This window comes from Amia ocellicauda, chromosome 1, assembly GCF_036373705.1.
Source record: "Amia ocellicauda isolate fAmiCal2 chromosome 1, fAmiCal2.hap1, whole genome shotgun sequence".
Taxonomy (NCBI): domain Eukaryota; kingdom Metazoa; phylum Chordata; class Actinopteri; order Amiiformes; family Amiidae; genus Amia; species Amia ocellicauda.
The window spans coordinates 38940175-38962844 of NC_089850.1; the positions used below are offsets into that span (position 1 = coordinate 38940175).

Here is a 22670-nt window from a genome sequence, read left to right on the forward strand (position 1 = left end):
TCAGCCTCTTCAGGCCGGATATGAGAACATGAGAGTCACTGTCAGGCAAAGCACTGTGGGAAGTGTAGTTTGTCATAGTGAAGGCCGCGCACTGCAGGCCCTGTGCGGGACGACCGCTAGAGGGTTGAGACGAGCACTGAGGGGTTGCACTGCTGCTTTTAAAATCTCCGCCATTCATTTGGAGGGCGAAAATACTATTCTTCGCATTATTAATTTTAGGAAACATAGTTAATTAGATGCCAAGATGTTTTGTTGGCTTTCGGCTGGTTGCTCTACAGGAATAGGGTGGGAGACTCCTGCTGTACTGTACTGTGAGATATGGTTAGAGTTGGGATTTTAGCAATTGAGCTAATCTGGCTATTTTGATTTTGCTTAAACATGTATGTAACACTGACCCCTTTGATGTAAATATTAAAAGCAATAATTAATTTTCTGAAGATCTACAACTACAATTGCATGGATATAATTTGGCATTTGGTGTGTGTGTGTATATATATATATATATATATATATATATATATATATATATATATATATATATATTATAGAATTATAGAATTACACTATATATATATATATATATATATATATATATATATATTCTGTCTTTGTACTGTAGTGTAATTCTTCGGGACCAGGGATGGAGAACAACTGTAATGTCCTGAGAGATCCAGTTTTGGTTGGGAATTTGTTTATGACATTGTTGATTGTTAATTTGCCTTTACAAATGTTGTTTTTGTTGATTATTAGAATATGTTACACTGAAAGATATTCTGTATGTCTGTGTATGCAAGTATGTATGTCTGCTTCTCTCTAAATAGAAACTATTTAATAATAACTTTTAAATGGCATCTTGACCGCTTTCAAATATAGAACAATGATTTGCTCAGACATATAGGGTTCCCTTAGTAATGTCTTCCCTATTCTACCACTACCATATGGTAACCTGGCAATTTACAACAGTTTAAACCTAAAAATCATATTGATTTTATAAAAACAGTATGCAAGCAAGTTATTTTTCTACATAGTTATGAGAGCCCTCTTTTCATTTTTAATAACACAATGCTCAAATGTATACATTATATTACTATTTTTTTCTTTATTAGTAGTAGTATTATTACAGCAATTTTATGTCAATTGTTATAGAGAGATTGACATTAGAAGCCCATGTCTAAACCTTATACTGTATGCTACTGATTATCTAACTTAAAAAGCTAGTGTCAATCATGGAAGATAATTTAAACGTATTTCCTTTTTTCTGTGACGTTAAAGATTTTTGTATGAGCTTAGTGATGTTTTTAAAGATTAAAATAACCATCCTTTAAAAAAATATATATATCTGTATCAATCAGTCAGCTTTGGCAACCTAAAAGATGCCTGTACACCTCTTACATAATCTCAGGCAAAACTTGCTTGGCTTTCATTTTAAAAGTATTTGTTTCAATATATTCATATGCTTTAAGAGCACCCTCTTTAACAAGCATTTCCTGTTTTAACTCAGGCATAATGAGTTCCTAAAAGGCTGGTTTCCTGAAAGGCCCGAAATGGAAGCAGACAAAATGCTTATCTTAGTGCTACATGCAAAAGGTTGTCGCCAGCAGGCAGTCTGATAATGGATTTCTACACGTAAATGTTAATATTTGTATGACAGGTTTTTTCTTATTTTTGTTGCATATGTGCAGCCGTCTGAATAAATCAGATTTGTAGTATATAAAAAGGAAATTTCAAAAGGAATTGGATTTAAAGTTTGAATTGTCTGGGAATACTCTTTTAAATCGTCAGGGCCATGACTTGGGCATTCTTTAGATACACATCATTATTTCCGTGAAGGGGTGACATCAAAAATTCAAACTATAGTCTTTTTCTTATTATTATTTCCAGATAATGTCTTCAGTGTCTGGGAATTCTATCAATACTGGAAATCTTCCAATATTACTAAAAAATGTAGCATATAGAAAATAGGCAATTTATTTTTATTATTTTGCTTTAAGACTGTTAGAGGTTTAATGCTGTTCATAATATTGCCCTTTACAAAACCTTCTTTCTCAATTTATTGAGTCATAATAGAGTGAACGCTTTCACGGTACAGATACTGTTAAATATACCGCAGGATTGCGTCTGACCAAAAGAACAGCTGTTTTAAAACATTGTCATCATGCATTCTGAAAATGCAGCTGTTAATTTGCAGAATGATGCAGACAAGACTATTTGTTGTCACACCCCACACTCTCCAGCTACAGCCTACAGCTTTGTTTCTTCAGCATTTTATTTTTTTATTTTTTTGAGGTCAATAGTTTTTTGAACTCTTACTTCTATCCCTGAGTTCTTCTCAGAGTGATGTAAAAATCAGTTGATTTAATAACAGTTCTGTATGTGATTTGGAAACAAATTCAGCTAAAAAGGAAGGTTCAGAATAAATCTCTTTGGCTTCATATTTTCCAAAGAAGCGTCTTTAATCTCAGCCACAAACCACTGGCTGCTTTAATTTATGTAACCTCATGGTTAATGGAATATGAAGACGATGCTCTTACATATAGCCTATCCCTGGGCAAAAGTCATGTCATACATGTTTGTCAGCACTATCAAAACCAGTATGAAGCAGTTAATGGAATTCTACCTAAGCAAAGAGCCTTCACTAATTAGATGCACCTTTATGACATGGACCTGCAACATACAACCATTCAGTACCCCTAGGGTTACAAAATGGGTATTATTATTACACCAGGTCCAGGACCTTTAAGCAGCCTTGACACATATATATTATGCAATGTCTAGCACAAAACGGACAAGACATAAAGACAGATGTATCTTGTAGCTTGGCTTATGTGTCATATATCAGACTTGCAGAGGGTTAGTATTTATACCAGGGTTAACAGATGTGTTGTAGAAAAAGTGTACAATTCCACTCTGTACAACCCAAAGACACAAACAGCTCAAACATGACGTTTTATTATATTTAAAAAATAATATTCCTGTTTCAGAAACTAGGGCTTGAATGAAAACAGTGTATAGAGTACACATACATGAAGCATAAAATACTACCATGCCTCAACGAAGAAATATTAAAATAAGTCAGAAAACTTAATTTTAAATGTAAACATTAGAACATGAGAAAGTTTACAAACGAGGGCAGGCCATTCAACCCATCGTGCTCGTTTGGTGTCCATTAATAACTGAGTAAAGAATAGAACTGTAAAATAACTGTAAATAATCATTTGAAAAATCTTATTCCAATTCCACATTTTGGAAGTGTAATGTAATGAAAGGCAACCTAAAGATTCTGCATAATGGTGAATTCAAAAAAGGTTATTTCCAAGTAGCATAACTTAAATTTTGTGATGTACTGTAATTTATGCAGGATCTGTTTTTTAAAAATCTTGTAAAGTAGATGACACTGAATGTCTATCTTTTTTCTTCACAAACTCTGTAACCAAAAGAAAACCAAGATGAACATATTTCGATTTCTAGAAAGCTTCCCGCACTGCCGCCTTGTCAATCAGCGCAGTCACGTCCTTCCGAAGAAAGCCGTCCCGCCTTATTTTGTACCTGTGTTATGATTGGACGACCCGCACCAATTGCAGTAACTAATACAGACATCCTCGTCCTCCAGTGGACCACAGCACCCGTCAATCACAGTGAATCGGCGTGCCTTTACTGGCAGATCTGCGGGGCTCGGCTGCGGCCAGTGAGAAGGCGCTGGCGAGAGCTGCGGTCCTGCTGTCCAGAGAGTGGCATCTCCTATTGCTAGTGAGCCACCAAATTAAAAACCATGGGGGTGGAAATTGAAACAATCTCTCCAGGAGACGGTAAGGCATGCATTTTTTTTTGGATTGGTTACTTTCGTGATTTGTTCATGCATACGTTCTCATGTTGCCATTTCCCGTTAATATGTATCTGTATTTTTTTTAAAGATAGAGCTGTAGTGGTAGTAATGTTACAGTCCAGCCATTTGGCACCATTGCAGGACATTGAGCTCTTTTTAAAACTGCCTCGCTGACAAACGCATAAATCTGCGCTGGAATAAAAATAAAAAAGATCAAGTACAGTATTCGTCCGTCCCTGTGGTCCATGAAAACACCCTAATTTTGAATACACCATGACCACAAGAAAAAAAACATGTTCACATATGTTCAATTTCGAAGCTGTAAATGATGAGATATGAGGTCTGAGTTATTAAAGCTTCCTTAAATACATCCATTTTTTAATCACTTTTATAAACATGAAATTGAAAGAAAAAAAATGAGCATCGACTTCCGATACTGCAGTCTGTGTTGTGAACAATTGAGATATTATCAGTATGCGACGACGCGGAAACTGAACAGGTATCCAATTCACTATGTATGGTTTGCAATCTTTTTATTTCTTTTCTTTGCAGAACAGGCGCCAGGAGTCTTGGGAGCTAACTTTGTATGCTGCAGTACAACACATTATATAACCGAAATCATATTATAAGAATAATTAATATTACACAAAATTAGATTTAACATTTCAAATTTCCAGGGCTGCAACATGAACATAAATGCCACCTGCATGTTTGCACTGCATGCTTATGTCACTGGCAGAAGCAGGTATGTTAGGTCAGTGGTTGTTAGTAGCACTGTTGCTGTTCTGTCCTCGCCACTTTCCTTACTTCTTATTCTTTGAAGATGAATAATAACTTTTTAGATTAATAACATAGGCTGCTATAGATCTGATAGAAGTGATTTGCAAATAAAGCGCATGTGCAAGAGGTTTGATAGTAAAGTTGGAAAGTTTTCCTTAGACTCAGTTCAGCTTCTGCAGTTCATTTCTGTATACATACCTTCACTGTTTTGTATTCGAACATCATCAACATATCTTTAATGTTTTACTCTGTAATATTGCATATATTAATACGTATATATGTTTTTTTTTCCAGTGGCTAATATCTATATAAGCTAAATTAAGTCTTAATTGCAATGCCACTTGGAAATTACAATTGATCAAAACCCCCTATTACAAAATAATATTGTTAAAAATGCAATGGGGAAGTTTGGGGTAAGAATTGTTAGCAATCAGATCTGAGCATTACCCCTGATTACACAATTCCCCCTGTAGAGAATCAGCTCCTGCAGGTCACACAACACAACTGAACCAATGTATAACCTTCAGTGGAACAGATTAGTCTATCTGATAACATAATTAAGAGCTCAAGTAGATTGAAAACCTGAATTCCTGAAGATCCTGTAGCCCTTGAGGACTAGAGTTAACAAAATTCAGTTTCTTCCTGAGGGATCCAATCATTCGATTACCACACTGAACTGTTGAACCCTGTAATTCTGATTCCAAGCAGAGGCCACTGATTCAGACAAATTAACCCAAGACTGCCAGAAGTGCATCAAAATGACTGATTCTTGAGCTGTGAGCATTCTAGATTTGGACAGATAATGCATTATGGGGAATGCAGTCAGACCAAGAGGATAGGTCAAAATTCAACCTTTGCCTCATTTTGCTCAGATTTCAAATTGTACAGCAATTGTACAGCTCACACAGATAGGTGTTACACTTTTCAAAATATTTATCACAGTCACGTAAATAAATAAGTGATTAATTATGTGAATAGATTTTTTAAATAGCTTACTTATTTAATTATTTACATTTCTCCTTGTTCTCTTCTAGCACTAAGAATATTTTTAATAAACATTGTAGCAGACTAAATTAAATCTCAGTCCGAGATGTTTCTTTAACACTTTTCGTTTTGCTGTGCTGGTGACCTTTCAAATTATGTTTTTAACTGGAGTTCTGTTACTGTCAGTGTTGCTTTAATTTAAAATGACACTTTAAACTGGTCAGGTCATATGAGGTAATTAAGTAGTTGTGTCAGGGTAGCTTTGTGTTAGTAGAGTTTAAAACAATTAACTAACGAGATTATTGTCCCTTTTCACTCAAAGAATTATGCAACATTTATTCAGATGGTTATTGTGTTTTTTAATGTTATACATTTTTAAAATGTTTGTTGTTGATGTACAACATAGATGCTACTTCTGCTTGTATATAGTGAGCTTGAATTGCAAGAGCACTTCAGCATGAATTGAAATTGAGGTGAATTGAAAGAGCTGCAGTTGACTGATGCAAAACAAACCTTTCTTTAGTAGACACTGTAATGAGCAGGTCATAAGCATGGAGCAAATTAAAGACTTTCAATAAATTAAACCAAAACTGGGTACAATCCCACCTGTAACAAAACATTATAGGACAGGCAGCATTTTAACATCTGTTGTCTAAGAATACATAGATAAATTGAGAAATTCATAAAATTGTATAATCTTTCTACATTGGCAGTAGAAGAATTAGTTACATGGGATATGAGAATGAACATATTTCCTTTTGCTGTTACGTTATAAAATATAATAACTTAAAATTGATTTGGTGGAAAGTAGAAGTCTAATTGTATTTACCACTGAGCTTTTAAATGTTATGTATAGAATGGCATTTCATGGCTTTTGAAAATTATGCATTTTGTAGGTAGACGATTTATACACAAAATGTACATGATAAGTAAAGGCGCATCGTAAAGGCATGTTGGAAAACGTAAATCAATAATCTTAGCATAGTAATTTAAAATATATATAGTGCTGTTGTAAGTGAAGAGGTGAATGGTGTGTTGATTTGGCTGAAGGAAAAATACTTCAATGTTTCAAGGAGACAGATCCACATCCAGAGCTGTGACTATTCAACTAGGCCACACAGATGAAAGTGTAGGCCTCTTCATCATGTTATCCCAACATCCCACACAGTCTATAGAGGGAGGGAGCTGGTCCTGTTAAGTTTAGAGGGAAAAGAAGGAGATGCACTTTTATTAATTTCATGTGTGTGTACTTTTTTTATATATTTTTATGGTTTATGCGACAAGTCCTTGTCATGCTAGTAAAGCCCAAATTAATTGAAGTTGAGTCTCACAGAAAACTGGATCTGCAAGACTAAGACCCTGTCTACACTACATAACCGATCTAGAGAACTGTACTTGAATGCAATCTCATTAATCCATCTCAAAGCACCATGCAACAGTATCCCAACAGGCACTTATGTTTACAAACATAAAATGATGGAGCCCATGGCTGCAGATAACATGGTTCTCATGTACTTTGTCTTCAAAATCTCACGAAAACAGCAACGGAGAAGACAACTGTGGCATATGTAGGATTTGCATAGGTTACACCCACAAATTTACAATGAATCTCAATTGGATACTATAAATAAGGAATTATTATAATTTGTATGTATATATTTATTAGCAGACACCATTATCCAGAATGAATTTACAAAAGAAACTTGTTACTGCTTTACAAAAGCGCAGTCATTAAATCAGTACTAAATACAATACACAATAAATACAAGATACGCATATCACATTGTACCCTGTCCATAATATAATCTCATGTCTTTCTGTGCAGGCATTGAATTGAAATGTTTATTCTCAAACTAATAGTTTTGAATTCAAAGTATACTTTTTTTACTACTAGAGTAGAATTAAAAAACCTGTTGAGAGTTACATGATACTGTAGTCAGGGGTCAGGGTTATATTATTTATCTGTTGAAAACTTGTATAAGGAACAGCAGCTGCCAAACCATATTTCTGAAAATGTCAGAAAATGTAGTCTGTGTTTTTTTCCAGGTCAAGGGTTGACTTTCTCAACAAAAGAGCCAAAAGAGCCAGGTTCCCTTTGTGGAGGACAAACACATGTGCAGTCAATTCCCAAAGTATCTGCAAAGCGGGAGAACATTTTTTTTTTTTTTTTTAAGAACCACTGCATTTTTCAATATGAACAATAACAATTTTCTTTTGTCCTTTATGTATTTATGTATGTATGTATTTATTTATTTATTATTTCTTTGAAGTTCATGGTTTCCATATTTTCCTTTACTTCCTCTTATCCTTGGCTCCAATAACTACGTGCTGTTACTGGCAAGCTCCATTCTTATTCGAGTCCCTGTACTCTGCAGGAGACTGCATCAAGACTTATGGTGTAGCATGAGTACAGTACCTAGCTTGAATATTTAATTTAAAGTTATTAATCATTTTCTTGATTATTGTCTTATGACGATGTGATTGATTGTTATGCATTCAACTTTCTTTACTAAGGAGCAATTGTTTTACAGGTGCTCTATTCTGATTTATTGAGTTTACTCTGTAAAAAAAACTAAAGACCTGAACATGCTGAAATTGTCCTGTTTTCCCTTAAAACTGAAATAATATTGGAATTCTACATGACTGTCAGTATTAGGCCTTGTATGATGCAACAAGCCAAGCCCTGCAAGTGTTTGGAAATATAAATGTAAATTGCACTTCCCTGTATGACATTGCTGGAAAAAACTACCATTGCAATTTGGCTCAGATTTTGTGAACTTTACACTTATTTTATGGACTGTTGGAATCCTCCCCACAAAAAAGAGCAACAAAGAAGAGTCCAGTATCTTGCATATTTTTGGTTTTTATTTCTAGTTACTGAATTTAATTTTTTTCTGCTTTGTCAGAATATGAAATTCTGTTTCAAATCATGACACTTTTGTATTGGATTTCTGCAGCAAAACAGTTTTCTGCAGTAGCTTTTATCTGTTAAGAATTTCTGACTCAATCTTCCCCAAAGAATTCTCTAATGGACATGACGGTATTGAATGAGGGAATCTGCCGGTGAAACAGGATAGCATTAAGGGGGTATAATAATGGTCCTCTAAGTAGTACACACAAGTATTTGAATTGTATATTAGTTTTTATTTTGAAATCCTATTTGTGTTGACAGTTGTGATTGATAGATCCCATTAATGTTTAAATGTGTATCTATATAAATATCTATTGGCAGAAATGTGCAAAGTGTATATCTGTTTGTTAGAGGTTACATTAGGTCATTATTTTGTCATGATTGGAAGAAGGGGCAGATTGTGTAGTTGCATCCTTAAATGTGGACTTGTTTTAATTTGTCTTGACCTGTTAAACAAATACTGAATTCTAAATAATACCATTAAAAGAGTATGCAGAGTTTGGAAGGTCTATAAAAGTCATGATAAATTAAGTGTACTTCATTAAACTTGTGTATAAACTGACTCGTTTTATGTTGTCATAAATGTATCAAATGCATGTTCTTGGATATTTATACTTACAACATCCATTTTCTTTTCGACAGGAAGAACGTTTCCAAAGAAGGGCCAGACATGCGTTGTGCACTACACAGGTAAAGTTTAGTCAGCCGTTGCATCTTTAACAATAGAAGATTGAAAACCAGCCATTAAGGCTGGCGCAGTGTATTGCTTGTACTGTACATGTTGCTGAACAGAGTGGTGTGGAGTGACAACCCTCTAGGGAGCGAGGTACCAGACAGGAAGCGATACGTGCCTGTTTCAAATGGATTTTAGACTTCTCCCACACTTCAATTTATCACTAGTAATTCTCATTAAAATATTATATTTCATATCAGGGAAAGCATGTATAGTGTTACCTTTTTTGTTTCTCCATGTTTTGGGCTTGAGTATGTTGGGATTACCATAATAAGCTCATTAAATATTGTATTACACACCTTTTGTTTTGCATTTGTTATTTTGTATTTTTTTGTATTTGTCACTTAATTTGTATAAGCTTTTTGCAGACATTTTAATAAAATGGATTTTTGTCACAGGGTCTTCTTTTTTGAAACAAATTATGTTTGTTATTTTTACTTAATTTCTGACAAACTTTTAATGCACAGCATTGTTCATAAAGCTCAACCCCATTAAAAAAATACATATTATCTTGTATCTGTTACATAACTATTAGTGTGAGTAGATTTTTTGTCCTCACAGTGTGCTGCTCTTTTTTAGTGCAGTACCTCCTATATACACCCACAGAAGGGTGGAAGGTGTTATCATTTATATATGTATAAATATAGATTCTAATGACCTTACAAATGAGGTATTATGCAATGTAGTAATTCATCCCTTGAGAAATATATAGTTCTTCTAACTTTCTAAATATGATTTCCTTTGCAGCTCTATATTTCTGCACTCTATATACGTTAGCTTGGTATAGGTGATTCTCAGTTTTAAATATGGAACTTTATATTTACAACATTTTTTGTTGTGACATTTTATCTTAAGAAATCTGTGACAGATAAAAAAAAAACAGGTTATGATATAAAAACATTTATGAATCTAGTATTGAAAATGGTCAGAGTTTCTTTTTTGAAACTGTTGTAATATTAATGCAACTGACCTAAAATAAAAACATGTCTGAAACCATTCTTTCGTTCTTATGTATTTCTGGCACTTTCGGGCATCAGTATATTTGCAGCAATGGAAAATAGCTGTCCCTGATTCATGGTGTTGATACGCCAAGTAATTCTCTGGACAGTCCTGTCTGCCAGACAGGAAGCATGTTCTAGATTAAAACATCAGTCTGATTATGTGCTCTATATATCATCATAAGTCCCCCTGTGTATTTTATTTTGTACCAAATTCAACCGTTTCTAAATTGTACATTTTTGTAATGCTTCAATGTTTGTATTGTTTTGTATAACATATTTTATATTAAATATTCTTGTATGTTTTTAGATATCATAAGTCACATTCCAAATGATTAACTATCATTCGATAAATAGGTGTAGTGCTTCAGAAAGAGTAATGCCAAAATGAGTACAGTTTTAATTGGCTACAGTATAATTTCAGCTGAATATGGTGATTTATGGAGGTTATGTGTGAAGAAGGATCACACTCAAATAAATAAATTAAACCAATGTATATCAATGTAGATTAATGTAGAAGACAACAGATATGAAATATATTCAATGTTACGGCTACAAAGCCTTCATCAAGAGGCTAAAATGTTCATATGCCTAGACTTTCTTTAATAGAAACTCTTACAGGCTTTGGAGTGTCTGTATCTCTGATTTACTATGTATCAGCGGGATTGAAGGGTCAGAGATACAGCTTTTTCCTAACATAGGATTGCATCAAAACATCCTGTAAGTTGTGTCTCTCAGCCAGACGTTTTGTGGCACAGGAGAGATCATTAATGATGCTTATTGAGGGCTTACTAAGTAAGGGATTTATAAAAGGGTTTACATGGGTACTGGTTGGTAACTACTGTGGAGCATGTAGTTTTAATTTGTAAAGCGGTACATTATAATGTAAGCAATTACTTGCAGGAACTGATCTCGTTTACTTTCGAGAACCCCATTAAATTTAAGACATTTAATTCCTCTTATTGTAAGTGGAAGTGGTGCTGTGTGGAAAACCTGAACAGAACCACCAATGACGTCTTTACTGAGAAAACAAATCATTATATACAAGTGACAGGACATGCAGGGTTTGCTTTACATGGTTACTGTAGGACTTTTGTTTTGGCTGACAGACTGTCATCCCTTGAAGAGTGGGTCAGTTATTTCCTTCTTCACCGTTTGACCAAGTAGAGCCAACAACGCTGCTGTGCCATGGGGTTATTGTTGCAACACTCAAGCATTTTCTATATTAAGATTTAGCCAGCAGTGATGCTGACCCTATTAGCCAAGACTTATTAGACAGTCTGAGCTTTAATTCCACTCATTGCCTCCTTCCAACTCAGTGACTGTACAGCTGCAGAAGGCTGGCTGTTTAAGGCTGAAAAACAAAGTGCTTTTGTTTGAATAATTAGAAATTTGCAGTGCACTTGTGTAACAGAATGAGATATTTCAAGTTTCATGGCTTAAACATTACAGGATCTTGGATCCTTTGCTTCTCAGTAACAAGTAATTATATTTGTTTCAAAGCATGGCAGAGTACTTTGTGTCTGAGGAATGCTTGATTTTTCTTTGAAAAGGTATATGTTTACTGAAATCTACAACATTTGCCATGAACTGAGTTAATCCTCAGACAACGTGTATGCATGGGAATGTGGTTTATAGCAAATACATTGTGCAGACTTTGAATTAAACCTACCTTGCACTTGGTATATCAAGACTTCTATCAAAGCTTCTGAAATCAAATAAGATAAACTGGCACACAGCCCATGTTAATTGATAACTTCCTTGTAGGAAAGGTGATCTTTGTTAAAGGGAAGTAAGGAAAACTCTAGTTCATGTCCCAGTAAAACAAAATTTCCTGAAAGGAACTTGCTCCTGTTGTCATGTAGAATTGCAGGGGTGTATTTAGGGCCTCTCCTCGGTTAATCCAGTTAGAAGCTCACATATCTAAGGATTTAAATAACCACATGCTGCAACAATAAAGCTGAACAAGATAAAGCATGCTGTAAGTTGAAAATGAGCTGGCACTGATTATGAATTAAGCTCTAATAATCATTAAAATAATATAATTGTAATGTTAAATGTTATTATTCTGCCTGGCAGTGGAACACTCTGTTGATGCTGTAAAAGCCACAGGCACAGACAGAGGCACTATGGGATCAGTGGTAATCCGGTCAATGCGAATCACTGAATTTCTGTTAGGAGACCTCAACTCTGGCTGACTCTTTTTAAAGCCCCACAATGCATTGTTTATGTGTTTCTTACTTTGATGTCATTCTTGCTAGGAAACAACGGTTGCAAAGGTTACAAAACTTGCAGTATGAATATTCCTTCAAGCAAATTAAACTCTAAATCATTTTTAAATTACTTCTTCTGTGTTGAAGCTCACATGTACTGTATGTTATTTTTCTATTTTAAGTGAACAGTTTTGTATTCTTAGCATGAAATATTAATGATATAAAATACCTTCCTGTTGTTCAGCTTGAAAAACACCAATATTTAAATTTCATGTGTAAAATTTCCAAACACTTAATTAGATTTGTTGTTATGTCTTTTTGCCCCCCCGAAATAAAAATACATAATGTAACTAGCAATTAAAATGGTGATTAGATTTTCAGTGCAAGATGCATTTTGGTAAGTTGTGTAAGTTCTGTTGTGCAATATTAAGTTTATTTATGGACTGGCTTTCAAATTATGAGGTTGTATGAGTACAGAAATCCTGAGGTCACTGAAGTGTACTCTTGTTGTTTTCTTTAGTGTTGAAGCAAAATGTCTTCATAATGCATTTATAACTCTGAAACATATAAAGCGTGTTGCACATTTTTAATTCATTTATAATAAAAGTGGCTGTGGGGATGCAAGCATGAAAGCAGGGTGTTAATGCACTGATGCAACAATTATTTTATTACTGGTGTGCCTTTGTGAGTTGTATTGGTTTCATTGCATTAAAATGGGAGCTGAGAACTCCTTTCATTTTTACTTTTTTGTTTTTAAATCTTTTTTTATTGAAGCAATAGAATACATCATAGGAATGCATTGGTACAAAAAAATATGAACTACCTTCAAGTGGTCACACTTATGCACTCCATCTTCGCGGCCACATAATAGCCTATATTAATATAATTTTGTTGTAGTGCAGTATTTTTTATGTTGTATAAGTTATCGTCAAACCCTTTTTTTCCTGATTATTGTTTTTATTTGCCACACCACCACTCAATATTGAATAAATAAAAGTGGTTCATTAAAAAAAAAAATCGAGTCGAGTGTGAGGCTAGTGTTTAAATTATTCTCCAGTACATTGTCAGACTGTCTATGCCATTGTTCCGCAGAGCACCCCCACCCTTCCCTTGCAGAGCTCCAGAGGAGAGTGGTACTGTACTCGCTGTTCTCCATTAGGTTACTCAGCTTGAACTGTTTCTGATACTAATAGCAAGCGGCCCTGGCAAATGAAAAGTGGCATCTGTACGGGCTATATTGGCAGGGTAGAAGACTGAATCCCTTTGTACTACATTTAACTCCTGTCTTCCTCCTTTCATAATTCCCATAATAATTAACTACATTAGGATTGATACTGTCTTACAATAAAGTTTTAACTGAGTTGAATCTCTTTTTTGATTATGAAGTATGTGTGTGTTTAAGGCTAATTCATTGCTATACTTGGATTAACTGTAGATTTGGATGTTTAAGAACAAAATAATATAATAATATATGAAATTGTGTTGTATAAGCATACAGATGAAGGTTATGCTAACATTTAGATTATTTTGATAGCATTATTTTGAGTAATTACATTAATGCTTGCATTTAAATTAAGTGATTCAATTAGGATTACACTTCAGTTTAAAATATGACAGGTAACCTGCTGATGTATTACAATGGTGTATAGGGTAATATCCCTACTGTCTACATTACAATGCAATATCAGAGTTCAGAAATATTAAGATTTGGATGTTTAATTATTGATCTAACTTTGAGAATGTATATTCAGAATCTGTTCTTCCACTCTCTGAAGTGACCTACAGTTGTAATCACATATTGCCTAGTCCCATCATGATGTGGCACAGAATCCACATCTTTACACCAGGATAATTACACATTATTGAGGAATATTTTAAATGTGCAGGGAGGTCAGAAATGTTGTTTTTTATTAGAAACTTGATGGGTGTCAGCTGGCCTTCGCTGTTTTCCAGCGTATTTCCATCTGCCGCATTAGATCTACTTCAGCACGCCTAAAGCATCTAGTGTTTCTATTGCAGTTGCCATTTTCTGTTGCTAATTTTAGGGAATGAAGTCTCTGCTTTGCCTAATTTTATCCATTGGCACCCTCCATGCTGGTGTTACATAACACACTCTAAGTGGACTTTAAGTGAAAGTTGAAAAACGATTTATATATGGACAGACTGCAGAAAGCAACTGTATGTGCATTATCATATTTCATATAATCCCCTGTCAGATTCGCTGTCAGACCACTAGGACTCCCAGGCAGCTACAGTAGACTGTGGTAAAAATAGCTCTGCTGGCTGCGGCTTTACATAGAGTTCGTGTCAGAGGGACATCATTTCAAACTGGTGCTTGTGCAGTTTGTTCAGCTCTTATTTATACATTCAGTTGTACATTGAAAAAGAGCCTACCTTGTATGTTTTTTACTAAGTGCATTAAATGAACATTGTTTGAGAAGGTGTAAGGCATGTCACCTGAATGCACCTGCTTAATGCATTAAGTAAGACCTTGGATCAGTTTATCACATTTACTTATGAATCATGTGAACGTTTAAAGCATTCATATTTTTCCATTAAAAAATATTCTGCAGAACACTCTTCTCAAAATAAAATGTTCTCTGTCTTTATACTACAAGTGCTCCCACAGTTTTGTTACAGGATGTTTCATAGCAATAGAAGGAAGTGGCTTTATGTAATCTGTTGGTGAGTATCCAGTTTAGCAGAACATTTTGGAAAAGTAGGATATGCAGTGGGAGTGAAGTAAAGGGTAGATTTGTAGTCTGTTATGCAGGAAGCTTTAGAGTTTCTGAAGGCAAACAAAGCAAGTTGAGATGGGGTTAGGTATAAACTGTGGTAATCTTTTTTTGGAGTAGTGGAAGGAAATTAGATGTAATATCTCATCCTTCAGCTGCAAGTAGGATGCCAGAAAAATCTAAAAGACAACACAAAAAACAACCAGGAGAACAGTATACTAAGTATGAATGTGCTGTGGGGTGCAAGTTCCAAAATAAGACTTTTTTATTTTTTCTTATATGTAAATGTATCAGTTGGAGATAACTCTTTTATTGTCCTGTTTGATTAGAGGATATTTCAGAATAAATTAGCAAGATATTTGTTGGACAATTACATAGTCATTACTTTTTACGACTGGTTAATTGGAATGGCTTCATTGACTGAGTGAGGTTTCTGATTCCCAGCACCAATTATCAGTTTATTGGAATTCACCTGTGAATTTCACAGGGCCCCTAAATTTGTAGCTGCTTGCTAATTTGCAATCAAACCTCTCAATATTGAAGTGTTTCAGTCATGCAAGATGAACAGTTCAGCTGCCTGGGATGTCTGACATTCTGAAATCCTCATTAGCACAGCGTCCTGAACAGGAGGGAGATTGTGAAGCATGGGCGAGGGAGTCTGATAAATTAGGACCCTGACTCACAACAGCAACAAGCAGCTATGTTTTACCCAACTTGTCCATATCTTCTCCTGGTTAAAGTAGACTGCCCTATGCTTTGACATACATTTATTAGGATTTTTTAAAATACAAATTCACAGTGTTCTCCCATAGGCTAGGAGAACTGTACAGTAATTTCTAAAATGGGATTAAACATGCGATGCATGATTACTCTAAAGTATATTGTCACTACTGGGTGTGATTCAATTTTTTTTGTCTTGGCTTTGTAAATATAGTACTGAAATTATCTTTAGGTTCACATCCGTGATTCCTTGATAAAATAGATTATTCATTAATTATTAATTATTTTTTTACAATTTCAGTGTAAGATATTTAATAATAATAATATGCATACAAGTATGCACAAAGTATATATATTTTTTATTTTTCCAGTGTGTGAGCTACAAGAAACAACTTGAATTTGTCTAAAACAATTAGAAAGAAAGATCTTCATGCAGCAAATACTTAGTTTCCTCTGCACTGCTTGAATTATTGTATTGTTTTGTGTAACTATTATTTTAGTTTTCTTTGTGTATTACAGGGAAAAGGGGTTTAGCATATCAGAACACCTGCTCTGTATATATTATTATTATTATGATTATACATTAATTTATTTTTGTATCAAGATCTGCTAGTATATATTCTGGAAACAAAAGTTAACAACAAAACAACAGTTTATAATGCACAACATTTGTATAATGACCTTATTTAGGATATCAAGTTTTTAAATGCAAATGCAACTTATTTGGAGCAGCTTTTCCCTAAACTGGATGTGGTATTCTGTGTTCTGTACGCATATTCTAGTCAGATTCAGCATTGAAGGATTTTTTGTTTTGTTTTGTTCAGGGGTCTAACTAGAGGCAAGAGGTGACCTACTTCCTTCAAAATAATGCACAGAATTAGGACAATGTCCCATATTTCAGATCTCTTTTGTGTAGTTTTAATCATGAGTATTTTGAATAGCCTGAATATGTAAATTAGGAGGGTCTTAAATAGTAATTTTTTGGGGGAAGTCTGAACTTTTTATTATTTTTGTATAGCATTTGTTTGAAAAAGATATGCATTTTACAGGGTAGAATCAGAGTAAGAACGTTTTTGTATGTTCAAATTAACAAAACCGTTTTTAGTTTTTTTGTAGCTATAAATCCTTTGCTGTCTGTAATATAATGAATGCATCTTTTTAACAATGAAAACAAAATTCTTCAATTCTCTACAAATAAACTCTTGTTGTCTCACTATCAGTGCATGTTAAATCTCTAACCTTAAACACAGTATGATTTTCATGAACCATGATAATCTTCTGGCAAATGTACATGCCATTAACCATAGCAATTATGCAGATTATTCTGAAAGGTTCTCCTGCAAAATGATGCATCACCTACTACATCACTATATTACTCTCTGGTGCCAATCAACTGGCCTCTTTTCTGAACCCCCTGACATCAGAATTAAGATTTCAGTCAAAAGGGGATTACTCATTTTTATGATGGTTGCTTAATAAAGCCATAGATGTGCATGCTTATCTGCATACCAAATACATAGTTAGGTGCATAAATATTTGGAAAGTGACACAATTGCCATCACTTTGGCTCTGTAGGCCACCACAATGGATTTTAAAGGAGAGGCAAAACTGAAGGCAAAACACCCCAAGAACAAGCAGGAACTAAAGACAGCTGCAGTACAGGCCTGGCAGAGCATCACCAGGGAAGAAACCCAGCATCTGGTGATGTCTATGTGTTCAGACTTCAGGCAGACATTGACTGCAAAGGATTTGCAACCAAGTATTGAAACTCACAATTTAATTCATGATTATGTTAGTTTGTCCAATTACTTTTGAGCCCCTAAAATTGGGTGGACCACATATAAAAATGTGTGTGATTCCTACACCGTTCATATTAAAGATGAAAGTCTTCACTTAAAGCACATATTGATTGTTTGCAAATCCATTGTGGTTATGTACAGAGCCAAAATGATGACAATTGTGTCACTGTCCAAATATTTATGGACCTAACTATACTGTTAATATAGTACTGTACTGTACGTATTTTGTGCTGTAACCTGCCATGTGATCTAGAAATATGCTTACAATTTCTATTCCACAGTAAAAATGTCAATATTTCCAATCCCATCAAATATATCACAGCATAGTCTCCTTTAAATGTGAATCCATGTACCCTCCATTAGACAGGTTAGTCAGCGGTTTTAGTCTCCAGGTTTAATTGGTATGATTTTCTCATTACGAATCTGAAGATTTACTTTGTTTTTAACAGCCTTACATGTTTGTATTATTGTAGTTTTGTCCTTGCATGATATCAGTTAACATACTTACAGTTGATATATGCAATCTTTATTTGTTTCATGAATTAAGAAGAAGGGGGATTTTCATTTCTTTTTTTATGTAAAAATGCTCAAAATGGTGCTGGTGACTAAATATTCTGGGGAGAGTTACTCTATTATTATTACTCAGTTTCTTAGCAGACCAGGGTGACTTACAATATATCACATTTACCCATTTATACAATTGGACATTTACTGGAGCAATCCAGGTAAAGTGCCTATACAACAGCATTGCCCCCCCCCCCACCTGGGATTGAACCCACAACCCTCCACTCCAGAGCCCTAACCATTACTGCTGCCTATTCACCATAAGAGAGGGATTAAAATTGGTGGGGCTGCCCTCGGCTTCAGCCTTTACATTGTGTGGATGGAATCAGACATTACTGACAGAGAAAGAGGGACTACAGGCAAGTGGGTTTGTTTGATAAACTGTTGCAGAAGTTTGGTTTAGGACAGCCCCCAGGTTGCTTAACTGCACTTCTCACAACTCTACCATGGCTGGGCAAACCAATCACACAATTCAACCCCCATGGGGCCCTTGTTGGCGATGAATGAAATATTGAACCTGTTATGAATTGTGCCACTCACCTGTGTATTGAAGCACCTTGTGAAAGCAGTGCCTATTCCTGGGTGTCATGAAAGATTTGCTCTTGTCGTTGTAGGCATGCTCCAGAACGGGAAGAAGTTTGATTCCTCCAGAGACCGAAACAAGCCGTTCAAATTTAAGATAGGCAGACAGGAAGTCATTAAAGGCTGGGAGGAAGGAGTGGTGCAGGTAATGGACTGGATCAGATTCTAGACGTGCTGCTGGCTGCATTTGTGAAGTCAGTGCGATCCACAGAGGACAGAGGTAGTTTAAGCTTTGCACACTTCTGAATACCTGTACATTGATCTCTCAAGCACATGCTTATTTCTTAAGTGTACATTCAATTTGACATGATGCAGCCTTGGCTTCTGATTCACTAACCTGATTTTCTGAAGGCAGATTGTTAACAAAGCAGGAGCATGTCTTACCTCATTCATGTACTGTACAAGGCAGAAGCAAACAACTACATCCTATATTAGAACCTACATTTTCATAAAGGGCTTTGGAAAGAATGTATGCATTTACATTTTCTATGCACCCTAGTACTCTGCGTTTCTTTGGCATGTTGCAGATCACTGAAGTCAATGCTTTGTAGCTTGCTCTGATGTCTGCACTGCTTTAAACTCTGCAATTTGTTCATATATACTTAACAGTTAAAGATATTGTGTTTGTTTTTATGTCCAAAACCAGGTAATTAATGTATGAATTTTTTGACTGATAGTGGAAACCATATCGTTACTGAGGCTTCCTTATTTTCTTTGTTATGTGTGAATAGATGAGTCTGGGCCAGCGAGCTAAACTCACCTGCACACCAGACATGGCCTATGGGGCTACAGGACATCCTGGTGTGATCCCCCCCAATGCCACTCTCATCTTTGATGTGGAGCTTCTGAAACTGGAGTGAAGACAACAGCAGGAGAAACAGTCCCACAGATTTTAGCATCTTAAACATTTTACTTGCCGTACTTTTGCTTCATTGCCAATTATGTCATTGGATACTAATGTCATTTTTTCTTCATTTTGTTTTTCCTTGTTGTTTTTTTGGAGGGAGGGGGGCTTTTTTTTTTTTCTTGATACCGTCTTGTCTTTTTATGTGTTGATTAATGTATTTGGCTTTGTCGTTTACTATGTTTATATTACCAAAAGCATTTTTGTTTTCTTTTAAGGTTGTACATTTTATTGAAATCTGCAAATTGCAAACAAAATAACAAAAATATATCTGTATATCTATATATAACTACTGAAACCACTGCCTTACTTTCCAGAGAAGCACGGAAGCAGAGTATAACTGTACAGCTTTCTGTACCTTAACGGGCATTAACAACCACTCTGTCTGCCACTCTTGATTAGGGTATATTCTGCTTACTACTGTTGAAAATGTTGTTGTTGTGTTTAGTTTGTAAAAAATCCCTTATAAATGTTTTCCGTAATTATACCTTTATGAAAAGCACAGTGGAAATTTGTAAGGCTCAGCCTACGATTTTTCTGGCTGAGATTGCCAAATGAGATGGTAACAATTTGATCAATAAGCTCCTTTTAAAAACAACTACAACCCTGTTTCTGAACTGGCGGAGCTGCCATACCAGTCTGTGCTTCCTGTGTGCCAGGGAGAGAGCTGCAGAGCTGCAAATGGTATTATTTTCTCCTGCGATTCAAGACCCAAGGCATCCATAAGTGACACATTTTGGAATGAATCCTCTGCTTCTCCCATTCCCCAATGTTGCTGTAATAAATATGTCAAAAAGAAGCAAGGATTCGTTGTATTTGCTTGTACAATAAATCTCGTAACTGAAATACTGGGGTGGACTGATCACAAAGTCGTATTCTGTTCTCTTTTTTTTTTCTTCAAACTTTCAAAACGTGAAATTAACAACCAAAGAATGAAACTTCGCAGCTCATTGTGTATTTCTAGTTTTGTAACATTAAAACAGGTATTTATAACTTTTTTTTTGAAGACAACATTGTGGGAATTATGATTTGGAGTGAAAGGCTGTGGATTCCTCTCTGTATGTACTATATGCCTATGTAAAGCTTAGGCACCCTCTCTGCAGTTTGAGTCCCTAGGCTAATGCTTATTCTGCTTATGATTAGTGCACTATGCATGATTACACACAGACATCAATGCAGAGAAAAGCTGCTGAAGTTGAAGCACAGGAATGACATGGTAGACCACAGTGTCACCTTGCATATATTCACCGATGGTAAACTTTTATATGGGAAATGGCTGGCTGTTCAAATTTTCAGCAGGTGTTAAATGTTAAAACTGAAGTGTGACATTTCAGTATGCTATTCATGAAGCTGTGTGGGAAAGAATAAAACCCCATGAATAATTCATAAGAAATCACCTTTCTTTGAACACAGTGTCTGGCTGAGTTTTTGTGTGCTACGTGTTGATTTCTTTTGTCTTTTTTTTTTTCTCCTACATTCTTACCGGGAGTTTTGCAAGTGGTGGTTTTTATGCACTGCAGGACATTGTGCATTGAAATTCTTAAAGTGGCTAAGAGTCCTTTTTCTCAAGGAAAAGAAAGGAAGGAAAAGGACAGTTTTAACTGCGAAACTGGCCTTGAGTAAAGTGCTGAATATGCAAAAGGTGGGGGTTTGACAGAGTAGTAAGATATTTTTTCAACAAATATTTGCTTTCATACCCACACACATTAACTGAAAATCAACCATTTCCTCTGTTATATTACATAATACTATATATTATGATAGTGTGGAATAGTCATGTTTCAGTAGGGTTAATGTAACAGAACAGTAGAACAGTGCTGCTGCAATAGGGAGCTATTGCCAATGGGGGTTGTAGTGACAGTGCAGTGCAGTACAGTACATTTAATAGGGGGCTACAGACGGGAACAGCCAAGAAATATTGTTGGGTAGAAGGCGTCTTGTAAAGGACAGCCAAAGTGGTATGCGATGTGTCTGAGTATGAATTACATTGAGCCTATATGTGTATCTGTATCACTGTGCGTGTGTGTACGTGTGTGTGTGTGTACTGTATTGTGCTGTTGCTCTGTAGGACATGGGCTGGAGACCCCTACAAAACTGTGTACTGTACAGTACTGAGAGATAGTTATAGTTGGGATTTTTTTCCAATAACATTACGCATATAGATATTTAGTCATTGAAATGTTTATTTTAATTGATTTCATTTTGTTTTGTAAATAATAATCTCACTATCTGGCTCTCTCACTCTGTACTGTACTGTAGCTCTCCGGGAGCAGGGCTGGAGACCTCTGCTGTTCTGCAGTCTGTAGCTTTCCAGGAACAGAGATGGAGACCCCTGCGGTACTGTGGTGTACTATTCTGTAGCTGAGGAATGTGGTTACAGTTAAGTTCTTAAAAAGGAGTGCTTTGCTCAGTCATAGGATTCCCCCAGTAATTTCTTCACAGTTGCTCTGCTGTATATACTGATGTATACATGCTGTATTTCAAGAGCAGTGGCATGTTGTGCTTTATTAAAGCTTAGGCCAAGGGCTGGTTAGTAGTTAAAAGTATATTGCTTGAGTTCTGTTCTAGTTTTGCAAACATCATCCTCGATGGGCCAAGTTGCTATTCGTCTCTATTGAAGCTGTAGCCTTCTTACCGCCTGAATTTGTGCCTCTCGGTTTCTCCTATCCTTCATCTAGTTGAGATACCACAACTGTTACAGCCTGACGTATGTAACATCATCATTAATCTGTGTATCCCAACATATTTCACATTAATTATTTTAAAGATTAAGATTCAAGTTACAAAAATAAGGTTTGCAAATCATTTTGTGACATTTGAAGATTAAATGATACATTCGAATTTTATAACTGCATGAAAGGGTTGTAATCTTGGGAAAACGTGACTGTGGTGAATGATCTCTCTCCTCGGGCGCCCTCTTGTGG

The 22670-nt window shown here is 35.4% G+C and overlaps 1 protein-coding gene across 1 annotated transcript; it reads left to right on the forward strand.

Moving 5' to 3' along the window:
- The first annotated feature begins 3650 nt into the window (after positions 1-3650).
- fkbp1b (FKBP prolyl isomerase 1B) lies at positions 3651-21154 on the forward strand. Its single transcript, XM_066704185.1, has 4 exons — positions 3651-3806; positions 9141-9188; positions 18875-18987; positions 19574-21154. The coding sequence occupies exons 1-4, from the start codon at positions 3770-3772 to the stop codon at positions 19700-19702; spliced, it is 327 nt and encodes a 108-aa protein (XP_066560282.1). The 5' UTR covers positions 3651-3769; the 3' UTR covers positions 19703-21154.
- Positions 21155-22670: the final 1516 nt, after the last annotated feature.

Coding starts and splice junctions, on each gene's coding strand:
- fkbp1b (XM_066704185.1), top strand. CDS start 3,770: ATGGGGGTGGAAATTGAAACAATCTCTCCAGGAGACG. Junction 3,807..9,140: donor AACAATCTCTCCAGGAGACG/GTAAGGCATGCA, acceptor TCTTTTCGACAG/GAAGAACGTTTCCAAAGAAG. Junction 18,988..19,573: donor GGGAGGAAGGAGTGGTGCAG/GTAATGGACTGG, acceptor ATGTGTGAATAG/ATGAGTCTGGGCCAGCGAGC.